The sequence below is a fragment of the Pundamilia nyererei genome, unplaced genomic scaffold (assembly GCF_000239375.1).
Source record: "Pundamilia nyererei isolate P.nyererei 1_Seehausen unplaced genomic scaffold, PunNye1.0 scaffold00062, whole genome shotgun sequence".
In the NCBI taxonomy this organism is placed as follows: domain Eukaryota; kingdom Metazoa; phylum Chordata; class Actinopteri; order Cichliformes; family Cichlidae; genus Pundamilia; species Pundamilia nyererei.
In genome coordinates, this window is record NW_005187463.1 from 3,194,052 (window position 1) to 3,208,223 (window position 14,172).

General features: G+C 41.9%; 1 protein-coding gene across 1 annotated transcript; it reads left to right on the forward strand.

Moving 5' to 3' along the window:
• The first annotated feature begins 463 nt into the window (after nt 1–463).
• Nucleotides 464–13,518, forward strand: slc1a4 (solute carrier family 1 member 4). The gene is made up of 8 exons (XM_005735150.2): nt 464–1,120; nt 6,182–6,224; nt 7,634–7,699; nt 10,589–10,755; nt 10,900–11,133; nt 11,754–11,948; nt 12,060–12,194; nt 12,531–13,518. Exons 1-8 carry the CDS (start codon nt 606–608, stop codon nt 12,757–12,759), a joined length of 1,584 nt encoding a protein of 527 aa, XP_005735207.1. The 5' UTR covers nt 464–605; the 3' UTR covers nt 12,760–13,518.
• Nucleotides 13,519–14,172: the final 654 nt, after the last annotated feature.

Genomic DNA, 14,172 nt, shown 5'->3' on the forward strand with positions numbered 1-14,172 from the left:
GACAGATCACGATTAATCACAGACACGGCCCACTGCACTGACTATTTCTGCCCGTTAGAGAAACAAATGTTGGTGTGATCCGTGTGAAAATGAAGAGAAGACAGCTATTTCACTAAAATACCTATGGGCGTAAATATTTATAGTGAATAACTAAAAGCAGACATGAAATAGGATGCTCTCGTCCTAAGCCCAAGATTCGGGCGGGCTTTCCAAAGAGTGCAGAAAATGAGTGATGTGAAAGGGTGCTTTCATGTGTTTGCATTATTAGGAAGAAGACAAGAAAAGCAGCAGAGCGCGCACTCCGGTGGAATGGCTTTTTGTCTGCTGTTTCAATCATAAAAACCTCCGTTATTTATTCAGTACTGGACCCTGGCAATATCCCACGCTCTTGCATCATTTGCTTTTGGTATAAAGTACCCCCTTTTGTGCGCATGTTCCACTTGGCTTTTTGTGTCGTCGCTCACTCTCCATTGGCTCGCCCTACCGCTTCTGCGCTCAGAGTTGAACGCCGGACCAGCCTTCACAGAAACGTGTGTCCTACCCACGCTGTCTGAAACCGGACTGGGCTTTCCACGCCGCATCGGAGATAATAGAAAAAATTAAAAATGGAGAAAAAGAGCGAGATAAACGGACACGCCATGCCCGGCTCAGCATCCACAGACCAGATACTGGAAAAGGGCTCGCAGAAGAGCCTCGGAGAAAAGCTGATGGAGTTTCTGAGAAAGAACCTGCTGGTGATCTTGACGGTGTCGGGCGTGCTGGTGGGCGTCGGGCTCGGGATGATGGTCCGCAGCATGAACCTGACCAAAGCGCAGATGACCTACTTCGCCTTCCCCGGTGAGATGCTCCTCCGGATGCTGAAGATGATCATTTTGCCCCTCGTCGTCTGCAGTCTCGTATCGGGGGCCGCCAGCCTGGACACTCGCTCCCTGGGCAAGCTGGGGGGCATCGCAGTCGCCTACTTTCTGGTGACCACGCTGATCGCCTCGGGGATCGGGGTAGCCCTGGCTTTCATCATCAAACCCGGAGTGGGCGCGGGAGCCCTGAACACCAACAACCTGGGACTGGAGAGCGTCAGCAGCAACAAGGAGACCACCGACTCCTTCTTAGATCTGGCCAGGTAAAGAGCCCTCTTTAATCGCCTTAAACAGCGCACACGGTAGCATGTTAGAGGGTAGTGGGGCAAGAAGGGGATTTGTGTGCTGTACTCTAGTGAATCTGATGGGAACTGTGGCACAGCGTGCCTCGGGGCGGTTTGGGAATGCTGGTTAGTTACACACACGAATGGCTCCACGCTCGCAGTCATCCTAGGCATGCGTGCGCACACGCTCAGTAAGGCTACGGCTGCTGTAGTAAGCCTCACATGTGCGCCACTGAAACAACCAAGTCCTCTCTGCCACTGTAGCAGACTTTATCTGTGTACTATCTAAATGAGTGTGATTACAGTTATAGTAAGATTTCAACGGTGGTCCTGTTTGGAAGTGTCTAAGATCAATGTCACAATCCGAGTGACCCGGTGGAGCAGGTCAGTGTATCCTGCAGTGTATCTGTAAACAGTGCTTTATATGTTCAGGTCGAATCTTCCACTGACAGTTCACTCTGCTGCTCTGATGTGGATGGAGAGCTTTGCCTAACAGTTAAAAGTGTTTTAATGTTCCCACTCAGATTGAGAGTGGGCACACTGCACTCGTCTTAAAGAACTTTACGTTTCAGTGTAGCCTAATAGTTAGTTTTACTTGCATCACCTGTAACCCTCTGCGCTTATTTTCAGAGCTGTATCAGAAAGCAGATGTCAGTTTTACTAAAAATCTGCTCCACCTTCACTGCAATCCGATTAATGTATCAATGAGTACTTTTACTTAAAGTATTTAAAGCCCTTCTTGCTTTTAAATAGTTGATTGCCGCTTTACAATGCCATGCTGCTACAAATGCTTGTCTAACCTCTGATGTAATTAGAGGAGCTGTAAGTGCCACTTACAGCAGGGAAAGGAGGGTTGCACAGCAGACCTTTGCAGAGTCATGTCACATCTGATCGACACCATGCCATAACATAAGTACCTGTAATTATGGATTATTTTTAACCTAAGTTAGCTGCCACTGTTAAGAGTGTATCTTGACCCCACTGTTACACACAAATGTGCCCGATAGGGGATACTTTATAGAGCCCAGATTGCAGTCTGATGGCTTCCAGGGGACAAATAAGCACAAATAAAAAATCTACTGATGGCTTTTCACTGATTATGAAGAGACACAGTGTCTTTGGGGCAAACTCTTGATTATTCAGAGGTTCTGTGGTACAATTTTCAACTCAACTCCTTGTAAAGTTGGTTGATTTTTTTTCCAGCATGGCAGTTGTTCATGAAAGCTTTGCTGCTAGCCTATAAATATCAGTGTTCTTCAGCAGCCTTCAGTGGTTAATAATAAGTTCCCACAGTGTGAGGGAAAGCTGACAGCTGTTGAAATAGTAGGATGTATTTTGGGGAAGGCGAAGAGGTGCAGAGCCTGTAGCAGACTGTAGTGCAAACAGCTAGCACATCTCCCTTATCATGATAGCAGGTGGACATGCTGCTGTTATTTCTCATACTTTATGCTTTTGCAGGTATTCAGATGGTGTAAATTTCACAGTGGGTTACATCAGAACAGGACAGAACGCAAAAGCTATGTCCAGTGAAGAGAGTGTTGTTTTCTGCTACATATAGACTAAGGTTCATTTATTTGAGCAAAGCTATTGATTCAGAAAGTAAGAATATTTTGGGAATATTCATTTTAACAAGTTTCTGATTCAGGTACTATTGAAAAAGCTAACATTTAACTTTGCAGGTGGAGCAGGTTGAGGGGGGCTAGTCTTAGTACCAGATAAATCACTGTGCATTTTCTTGATATAGACAGTGTGAAAGATGGTGGCTGTTGTGACGTCACCCCTGTTGCTTTCTGAAGTCTGTCAAGCCTCAAGATTAGTTTCTGCTGTCTCGACTTCATCTCGGCTTCAAATATGGGATGAGGTGGGGCAGGTCTGACTGTGAAACCACTCACACATTGCCTAACAACTTCTAAATCACAAGCCTTTAGCCAATGAGCATAGCATAGATATTCCTTCTTTTCGAAACATAGTACAGCCACAATTTACACAACAGACTTCATTGGAAACATTTACTCACAATGCTATTTTCCCATAAACTTCCACAAGACTTTTTGAAACCACAGATACTGTATCAACACCTGGTGGACTGAATGCAGGTTTAAGACACTTCAGCAATGGTTTCATTTTTCCCACCCAGAAGCTTTGTCCATGCTTTCTGCTGTCTATGTTCCATAAACACGTGTCATATCACAGGGTATTACATTATTTCCCCCCCACTCCAGATAGTCTGTTTATTCAGTGCACTACCAGGCACGTGGTGTTTGACTAAAAACCTGAAGGTTCAGCCAGTCAGTTTTATTTGTGTCAAAGTATCAAAACGCTGGTGTTAGCTTTGTGGCTTGCTAGCCTGCCCCTTTTTAAATAAATAACCTCTCTATATTTTAGCTTTTCTTTGCTAGCTTTTAGGACTAAACGTATATTTTGGATTGTTTTAACTTGTTTCTGAAACATGCTTACCAATTCTGCTTGATAGCAACTAACTATTTAAGGCATGGAAAGCTAATGCTCGCTAATTTAAGAAACTAATAAGCATCTTATTTTCATCTTCTTAATAAGGCTGAGGTTTCTGCACTTTGCATTTTGAAGATTTACTGTTAGCATTTTAGCATTTTAGCTAGGACTATATTGGCGTTTACTGCCAAAAGTGAACGTATCTTAACGAGAGGCTAAAGCTAGCAAGTTTGGGAAGTAACCTGCATTCATAAACTGTAGGAGGACAATTCACAGCCACACACATCAGCTATTTAATACTGAGTTATACATTAATAAAAATTCAAAAACGTTCTCATCAAAGCTGAAGCACAAATTTATACCACTAAATCTACTGGCTGGATGTGTCCATCCAGTAGAAAAACCTGTAAACTGTTGCATTAAGTGCCATCTAAAAACCAGAAGAATCAGCAACAGACAGACAGGTCATTTCAGATCACATCATTGGATTTGAATTAGGCCTTGAAATGATCATTCATGATACTTGGCTTCGATTAATTAGAAAATCAAGCTATTATGTAACATCAGTCCACAGAGAGACAGTGGGCCTCTAGGGAGACTCTGGGAAAATCATGCCAGCTCACTTCTGGGTTCCCAGGCTTAATCCAGATTCTCGCTGTGGTCATGTGCTAGGATGAAACCTGACTGCCTTCATATAAAGGAAAAGAATTTAGGGAATCTTGGGTTGCAAAAACTTGTTTGCAACATCAGGAAAGGAAAGAAAAGACTAAGTAAAAATATTGTGGCTACCTGCCAGCGTGTCCTGGGGAGCTGAGATATTCAACAGCTGAAGCAGCATTTGTCCCTGAACTCAAGGCAGAGTTGACGGGGTCATGGTGCTATGAGCTGAATTGCTTGGCTCTGGTCTGGCCATGGGAATAGATGTGAGCAAAGCCTGTATTTCTTTGCACAATACAGTGTGACCCCAGAGGATAACGTTACAACAAACACACAGCAGTACGTAGAAAGGGCCTGCAGGCTTCTAGTAATCCCTGCATGATTATCTTACAGTAGTGAAAATAAACTCCTTGACACTCTGTCTGTGACAATCTGTCAAGAAAATGTTTGAATGAGGGATTTATAACGACAAAAGGGATAATGAACCAAAGTAGGCTGTTCACTTTGAGGATGAATAATAAACTCCCTGTAAATCTGGTTATTATCCTCTGCATTACTGAGGTTGCCATAAATATCAAAGACAAAAAAATCATCTCAGTGCCAAATTACTCCTATTGTTCCTCACTGTCTTTTAGTAACTGACTATTGTGATTATGTCACATTTCCCATGCTGTTATTACTGTCATGATTCAAATTATGGAAAAAACAAAACAGCAATACTGTGTGTGTATTGCTGATCCAAAATCCAGTATTATGGACTACATACAGATGTACCTGATCGCTAACCAGCAACGTCACTTATACTCTGTGATATTCAGATTCTGGCAATCTGGTAAATTCAGGTGCAGGATGCATGCCGTGCACTCTTTGACAAGTTGCAAGATGTTGCCATCGGGGACTTTCTGGCATTCAGAAAGTGTGCTTGGCCTGCAGCAGCATTTGGGTGGATGTTACTTGACAAAGTAACTCCCAAAAAATTGATTCTGTTCATCTGGACGTAGCATTTTCAGTGAGAGACAGTGACAAGTGACTTCTTCAGTCTCGACTGATGAACAGAATCAACTTTTAGGGATTTCCTTACCTGGATCATTGAGAATGCATCGAGACATGTCAAAGTAACATCTAAGATAATCTCAGTTGCAATCAGTGTTCTCCTGTGAGTGCTTCTTGTGACCATGTTAGACACAAGATTGTACTGACACTCTTAGTAGTAGTGACACTGTTAGTAGTGCTTCATGTTGGCAAAATATCTCAGTCACTATTGGAACGTGTTGCCAAGAAATTTTGTAGCCTTTTGCTATGGTAATGCAGAGCTCAAGTAAAGTTTGTCGAGCAGTTGACAAAAGAACAGCAGCCAAATAACGACGAAGAAAGAATAGAAAGGAAATTAATTAAAAGAAAACTTAAGAAAATATGAATCTTCACTACACTGTGCATCAGTTTTGTACCAGAAACTGAGTAGTATGTGAGACTTGCAGTGCTTGAGTTAGAGTTTGAAAAGTATAAAGCGATTAAATTTAGTCTAATTTTATTTTCCGCATCTGCCTGACTTTGCTTTACCTTTAGTTGACTGGAGAACAGTGAAAGCTCCAGGGAAAGATAACTAACCCTAGGTAAGACCTCGCTAATTTGTTTTACGAAAAGCTGAAACAGACAGCAGGTTCGTGTCCGAACATGTTTTATCAGGGAGTTTGGGCTGCAAACTTTAGGGAGGATCCTGGGAAAAGGCCAAGATACGACGATGATAAACCAATCCTGTTGAGAATTTACTGTTCGGGTGGGATAGCCACATGATTCTGAAACACTTGTCCAATCTTGTTGTAGATGTTGGCCTTTTACCATTTGTTCAGATAAAGTGGCTCACACAGGAGAACAGGACTGAGATGACTGTAATTTTCTGTGGCGCTAACTTGTTTTTGCTTCCGTTCTCAGGAATTTGTTTCCAGCAAACTTGGTGGCTGCTGCCTTTCGTTCTGTGAGTGCCAGCTCCTTACTTCCTGCCCACCCCCACACACGCAGACACACACACCTTTTATCCTCCTCTTTCTGTCCTCTTTCCTGTATCACCTGTGTCTCGTGCAGATTGTTCATTCAAATTTATTTTCCCAACCACACGGATGCTCCTACGAATCCATTTAGAGTTGCCATAAATCCTGGTTAGAGCACCAAGAGCCTCTTAATGAGGAGACATCCAGAATAGGGTCCGCAGCGCTCCCCTGTTCACCCGAACACCTCTTTTTCTTGTCCCTCACCAGCCGTTACCATGGCGAAACCATTCCATTAAAGCTAGCCTAGCAACCCACCTCGCCTCGGTACTCCTCAACACGGGCCGCTCCATCGCACAACATCCTGGCTGTTACAGCTAAAACAAGGACCTGGAAAATTCAATATTTGGAGATGAAGTGATAGAAATGAACTATACACACATGCACACACAGGGAGAAAGGAAAGCATGTTCACACTCTTTTAATCACGCACAGACACACTTCATCAAACCTTAAACTTCTCCTAAACCACACCTGTAAATTACACACACACACACACAAACACACACACAAATAAGTCAGTTATTTCTCACAGAAAGAGTGAAAAAGTGTTTAAAGTGAAGCCAGGTTACAGAGTTCAGTGTACCCCCACACACTCAGTATATGCTGTGGTAGAGCCCCCCGTGGGAACGGCTCCAACAGTGGATTAGACCAAGAAAGCAGAGGAGAGGGGGGATCTACACAAAATGACAGGCAGCTCGATGTTTAAACAGACGTTTAAACAAATGATGTGTGAGATTTGGATTATTGGATAGCTGGCTTTTTCATTTGAGACTATACCCATCTACTCTGTGTGCCTACATGCCCAAGATCGTTTAAGAACCAAGACTTTTTTAAGCTCATATAGATCTATAGGAGATGTTGGAAACCTCTACCCTATAGGGGTGTCTAAAGAAATGCTTTGAGGGAAAGGGGGCATTGTTGCAGTTCTGTTTACTGAAAAGACTGAACATCAGTGGACCGTGTCCAACGGGGTCCCAAGTCTCCTACAAAACGTACTGACACAGTGAACTACTCATAGCCTGAAAATGTCCAGGATTTTTTAAACCTGCGCAACCAAGAAGAGGCCCATGGGAAATCAGAAAATAAAACCCCCGAGGAAGACTGGTATAGGAAACATCTATCATAGTTTAAAAAGGGGGTCAGTGGCAGCTTGTGGGTTCCCTTTTGTTCCTCAACAATGTCTGTAAAATGTACTATTTAAAGCAGGTGCACCTGATTATTCAAAAAGCAACTCTACAGATGTCATATTAGATTAGAATTCAATTTCTAAAAACATTAATTTATTTCAGCAATACAACAAAATAAACAAGCACATGTGTCTTTCTTTATGTTACAGTACGCAACAGACTACAAGATGGTTGCTGTGGGGAATGATACCAATGGGACGACCCTCTACCAAAAGGTAAAAGCTGGGAACGTCTGTTGCGTGAAGTTTTGCATGCAGACTACGTAACACGTAAAGTACCAGATTACGAAAGGAAAGTGCTCTCATCAAACAGTTACCTCTGTCAACAGGAGGTTGAGCCATCGTCCATCCTTGAGGTACATGTTTGCTCTGAGCACCTTGTTTGTATGTCAGTCACCCGTGGGTGCAAAACCACTGAATAAGCAGTATGTGCACGTCTAATGAAAGAGCTGGTTTTGGGAAAGAGGGTCAAGGCTGATGGTGAAATGCTGATAGCCATGTGAACAGTACAATCACTACAAATAAGGCTAAAGGCCAGTCATTTTTATTTATGAGTTTTTAATCTGTCTTTAGCTCACTGGTGCCAAATAATTGTTAGATAAATATTTACTCAATGAGTGCTTCTAGTACTAGTTTTAGTATTGATATATTTCCTATAATTTCTTGATGTCATAATCTGACTGTGTAGACTGACACTATCACTAACGTGAATGTGAGGGGACATGCATGTCCCTGCATGTGAGACATGTATGTATGTCTCACATGCAGGGACATGCATGCTCTTAAAAGTGTGGACAAGCGTAAACATGGGAATTGCAAATACCAGCAGAGATCTTATGTGATCTGCAGATTGCAGGGTTTTTTGCATTTACCATCCATCCATGCATTTTCTACTGCTACTAAAAAGCATGCTGGACTCATATAGTGCAGTTATCTTTATCTAGTGCTCACATGTTTTCCACTTCTCCACACAAGTTATTATTCCATACTGTGATTATACTGTGACAACACTAGAAAAGAACCGCAGGCTAAATAAATCTAGTAAATACTGAATACTTTTTAATATAAGCTTATATGAAGCTTCAGCAGTCTGAGTTAGCTAAAGGCATCTTTGTCCTGAGCGCTTTTTTTTTTCTTTTTGATTGCCAGGCAACAAAACTATATTACTACAATGGCTTCATAAGCTACAGTGCCAAATCAGAACAATAGCTGTCTCGAGGTGCTTTATATATTATATATACAATAAGAGGGAGAAAACCCCAATAATCAGTTGACGCCCCCTATAAGCAAGCATTTCAGCAACAGTGGGAAGGGAAAACTCCCTTTTACAAGAAGAAACCTCCGGCAGAACCAGGCTCAGGGAGGGGCGGCCATCCGCAGCGTGAGGGGAGGCAGGACAAAAAGGTGAAAGACAAAAGTGGAGTTTCACACAGTAACTGTTGTAGCAACCAGGCCCTTACGATTACATGCAGGTGTTGGCCACCATACAGGTCATCTTGACCCAGCAAGATGACCTGCATGCCTGATGTGAGGCAACATGATGTGCTGGTCTTTACTAGGACGGAAAAACAAAATCCTGACAGAGGACCAGCACCAGATTTCTTGATTGCCACTTGCCTGCTACTTGTAGTGGATGTTGCATCATAGACAAGTGTATGATGGCTTTGCTTATTTGTCAGCAGGAGAGACAGACGATCGGAAGCCGGCTAACAGATGCATAATGGTACACAGACTGCTAAACAAAAGCATTTAGGGAATAGTACAAAAGCCTTTTTAGGCTTGTACCACAGCAGCATCCTGTTAGTTAATACAAGGAAGCACTTTTAAAGGCTTTTAGTAGCACTTGCACTCAAGTAGCTTGTTTGTACTCGAGGATCGTTAAAGAGCAAAGAGAAGTTTTATAAGTTACTCTATTTGATTATATAACTTGTTAAATTTTGAGGATAATCTTTAAATCCTAATGCTTCACCCTAGAAGCTATGGCTTGTCCCCATTGACCCAGTATGGGGGAACAGTGGGGGGAATCTGATTTTGGCATTGGTCCATGGTATTTGTGTGCCGTGGGTCTTGGTGGACTGTCGCCCCCTACACACCCACCCCAGTGCCAGGGGATGAAGCTGGTGTAGCTGTGGGAGAGCTCAGCACAATGGAAAGGGATTGAGCACAGGATTTGTCCTTGTCCCTATTTGTCATCCAGTTCACTGAATACTTCTACTGCCTCCAGACTTTTGCATTCGCACATACACACTCTGCAGCACGCAAAAGGTGTCGTATATACTACTGCAGTCTACACAAGCTCTATTATTTGACAAGTTTATCTTTCCACAATGAAAGGATACACATAAGGTTCCATCCAAGAGTTCAATGTGTGATTATCAGTGTGGAACTCCTATTGTGTGAAGTGTTTCAACTTGTTTTCTTAGCTAAGTTGGATCAAGTTGGATCAACAAGCAATTTTAGCCTTGCAGGCAGTTTGAATTATGGGTCAGTGGACCACCACTTTGGTCCAGTCTGATCAAACTTTTCTACAGAGAGTCATAGTTCTCAGAGGATTAATCTCAGGCATTCACAGTACAACCTCACAGTAGTGAGTGGCTAGTGTTAAGATATGAGCTGACGTAAATATGAGGCGAGCGAGAGCCAAAAAAACTTAATTCTGTGTCATGAAAATTTGTTAGTTGTTATTCTCTCAAACTGTAAATTCTTCTGAAGCAACTCAGGAGAAGAAGCGTATTGTTGCTATTTGTGGGCAGCTGAAACTGTGTGATTCAACTTTGCTTTTATATGGACAGAATGAAAAAAGAAAGGGATCTGGTAAAGTTGCACGGTCAACCACTGCCTAGGTAATGCTGTAGCTCTTCACTTTCCAAGAAAAGATTCTTCCACTCAAGCTCTTTAATGTACTTTCAGTGACACTAAGTCTTAGTAAAACAGATGCTCTTGCCAAGATACATTTGTCAAACCTTCTGCATGGCTGGAGACCCTTTCCTCTTCTGTGTTTTGCTCCCTTTTCACTTAAACCAACTAGGTTTTTGACAGCCCTTCTTAACACCGTCTTGTCAGTATGCTCAGGCTCTTACAGTGTGACTCTGCTTGGTGCCTTAGGTCCCTTATGGTACAGAAACAGATGGCATGAACATTCTGGGTCTGGTGCTGTTTGCCATGGTGTTTGGTGTGGCGCTGAGGAAACTGGGTGACGAGGGAGAGGAACTCATCCGTTTCTTCAATGCTTTCAACGAAGCCACCATGGTGCTGGTGTCCTGGATCATGTGGTAAGTGCTCTTGGATGGAATTTATTGAAATGTGGGGATATTTTATGACATTTATTAGTCAGTTAAATAAGGATAGACATTGACTGTCTGTGCTGCACTATTTATTGTTGTATTTGACTCTTCCTTTCTCCTGTGTCTCTTTAGGTATATCCCCTTTGGCATCATGTTCCTAGTGGGCAGTAAAATTGTGGAGATGGAAGATGTGGTTCTTCTGGTCACCAGCCTGGGAAAATATATCTTTGCTTCGATTTTGGGCCACGTTATCCATGGAGGCATCGTCCTACCCCTCATCTACTTTGGTTTAACGCGCAAGAACCCCTTCAGTTTCCTGTCTGGCCTAATAACACCCTTCACCACTGCCTTCGCAACCTGCTCCAGGTATACTGGTACATTGCAGAATCACTGATGAGCTGTTACAGGGAACCTGCAAATCAATGAATATAAATGTATGTAAATAAAAAGTTGACATGTAATATTAGTGAAGTCTTACACTTATTCAGTATTTGGCCCTTCCTGATGTCTTATTTTTTGCATATTTGCATATTTATTATGAACATCATCACTGTGGAGGAATTTTCTTCCACTCTTCTTTGTAGAATTGTTTTTATTTAGCCAAATTGGAGAGTTTTTGAGCATGAACGGCCAAAGTATCAGAGTCAGATTTAAATCTAGACTTTTAATGGGCAACTCCAAAAACTTTCAGAGGTGGACTTGATGGTGTGATTTGGATTATTGTCCTTCTGCATAATTAATTTGAGCTTCAGGTAGACAGCGGAGTTAATGCTTCACTGAATTATGGCAAGTTTCAGATCTTGATGCAGCAAAGCAGCCCCTAATCATCAAACCACCACGACCATGTTTGACTATTGGTACGGTGTTCTGCTGGTATGTTAGTTTTAGGCCAGATGTAATGGGACACAAACCTTCCAAAAATCAGTGTGACAGACACCAAAAAAAAAGAAAGATTTTTTTCATTTGCATTTTTCTTCTCTCATTAGTTCAGCAACTCTACCCTCTATGATAAAATGTGTGGAGGAGAATAATGGTGTGGACAAACGCATCAGCCGCTTCATTCTGCCCATTGGGGCCACGGTTAACATGGATGGCGCTGCCATCTTCCAGTGCATCGCTGCCGTCTTCATTGCTCAGCTCAACAATACCGAGCTGAACGCTGGGCAGATCTTCACAATCCTGTAAGTTAAGGGAATGAGAAAAACTTTTATTAAGCAGTAATACCACCAACATTTCCTACTGGCATAAACAGGTGGAAATTTATTGTGTTTCATTGTGAATCACACTTCCAGGGTGACGGCCACAGCCTCCAGTGTTGGTGCAGCAGGCATCCCAGCCGGTGGCATCATCACCATTGCCATCATCCTGGAGGCCATCGGCCTGCCGACCAACGACCTGTCCCTCATGCTAGCTGTTGACTGGATTGTGTGAGTGTCATATTAGAAAACATAGGAGACTACAGATGATCACGTACACCTACACCTCACCTAGCGTATAGTAAGCCAACTAGATCAGAGTTTCCCAACTAGATCAGCGTTTCCCAACTGTAGGACCAACAGAAACCCCCTGCAGTATTTTCCTAGAGCAAACACACACATAGGTTAAATAAACAAATGGAAATAGGTCATATTTAAAATACAGGTTCTTCTTTATGATACTAAGTTCAATTCTTCTTTTGAAAAGCAAAGGCCTTTTGTTAGCACAACCTGCCTTGATGCCATCATCATCACAAAATTTGTCACAAATGTTCTCTTTGTGAACAGAGATCGTACCACCACTGTAGTGAACGTGGAGGGCGACGCTCTTGGCGCGGGAATCCTCCACCACATAAACCAGCTGGAGATGAAGAAGCATCAACAGGAGGGGGAGCTGTCGGAAGTCCGAGTGGAGGCGGTGGCCAACGTCCAGGCAGAGGAGGAGACATCTCCATTAGTCACGCATCAAGCCAAAGCCTTAGAAGCTATGCCGGAAGCCATTGAGTCAGTGCTGTGATCCCAGCAAGACTTTTTCCTTTCTTGACCTTTTACCTTTGACATCTCTGACATGCTGCTTTTGTGGAAGCATTCTGATTCAGTGTAAGGCCAAAAAAATGCCTGCTAGAGCGTGGAAAGTCCACATAGTGTCACTGTTATTTTTAAAATTGGGTTTCCATTCTGGCATCTTAATGCTAAATTGAATATATATGAAATTTTAGAATAATTTACACTGAAATGATTTGCCCAGTCACTTAAGTCAATAGTTTTTGTATTTTACATTTTATTTATTAAAGCATTTTGACATGAACAGTGACAGAAACATACCAAGTCTAAAACATTCCCATAAATGTGACAGTTATGTTCATCTTACTCCAGTCACTGCTCATCGGCAGCTTTGTATAACAGGACATGATGAAGTGCATTTATTTCTTTTTATCTTCAGACTGCAAATACCATGACATGCTTAAACTATAGAGGATTAACAACTCAACAGATGCTGACAAGTAAGAGTGTTTAACCAATCTTGACGATGTCTGTCATTGTTTAAGTACTGGTCAAAGTCTGGGTATGCGCTTTACTTCAATTTGATGTCCCTTACTTGAATAGCTGGATGAAAACAACACATTTTGTAGTGTCAGGTTAGGTTGAAGTGGTAATTGTGGTAACTATTTGGGCCTCAGTTTGAAAGTAATATTTTTCATAATCCAGAGAAAAGTTTACAAGGCCTGTTAAGAGGTTTTAGAACTGAAGAAGCTTCACAGCTGTAAAACATCTTCAAGAAACCCAAAGCAGTCAAGTTGCTTTCTTTCCAAGCTCCTTAGAATATTGGTCTGCATGTATTGCCCTATGTTCTCATGAGGGAAAGGTCAATTGTATGGTCTACTCTCTAAATAAAACAAGACCCTATTTATCTCTGAGAAAACAACCATTCTTCACATCAATATTACTACAGGGAAAAAGCTGACATCAGCATTTTACAAGCAGATGCCAATAATTTTGTAATGAGAGCAGCTTAAAAGTCGTTTTTGCTCTTTAAAGTTCAATGTACATCAGCCTTTTTAAGTTAGGTTAAGGTTGTACATACTGGCATATTTCTTAGCTTTTTGTGACAACATACTTGTTTGATGTTTAGCTACACTGATTTTAGCTATTTTATTAAAAAGAAAATATAGCTAAGAGCATTATTGCTATGCTACCAAGGAGTCTGAAACATAGCTAGTTTGGTTTCTTTTTTGTTTGCTAACCAGCTAAAGCTGTGTTAACACTATGCTAACAGTAAGCTATGCTAGAATTTTTTTAACTTATCACTTTACTTCTTTCTTAGCTAAGTATCATGTCAGGTGTTTAGACTAAGTCCATGGAAGCCCACTTGACACTAACAACTGTGGCTAACTAGACAAATATAATAATGATATAGATATAAAATTAT

Excerpts from the sequence above, each read along its gene's own strand:
- slc1a4 (XM_005735150.2), top strand. The coding sequence starts at position 606 with ATGGAGAAAAAGAGCGAGATAAACGGACACGCCATGCCCGGCTCAGCA. Across the intron at positions 10,756-10,899 it reads CTGGTGTCCTGGATCATGTG|GTATATCCCCTTTGGCATCA; the intron begins GTAAGTGCTCTT and ends GTGTCTCTTTAG. Across the intron at positions 11,949-12,059 it reads GGGCAGATCTTCACAATCCT|GGTGACGGCCACAGCCTCCA; the intron begins GTAAGTTAAGGG and ends TCACACTTCCAG.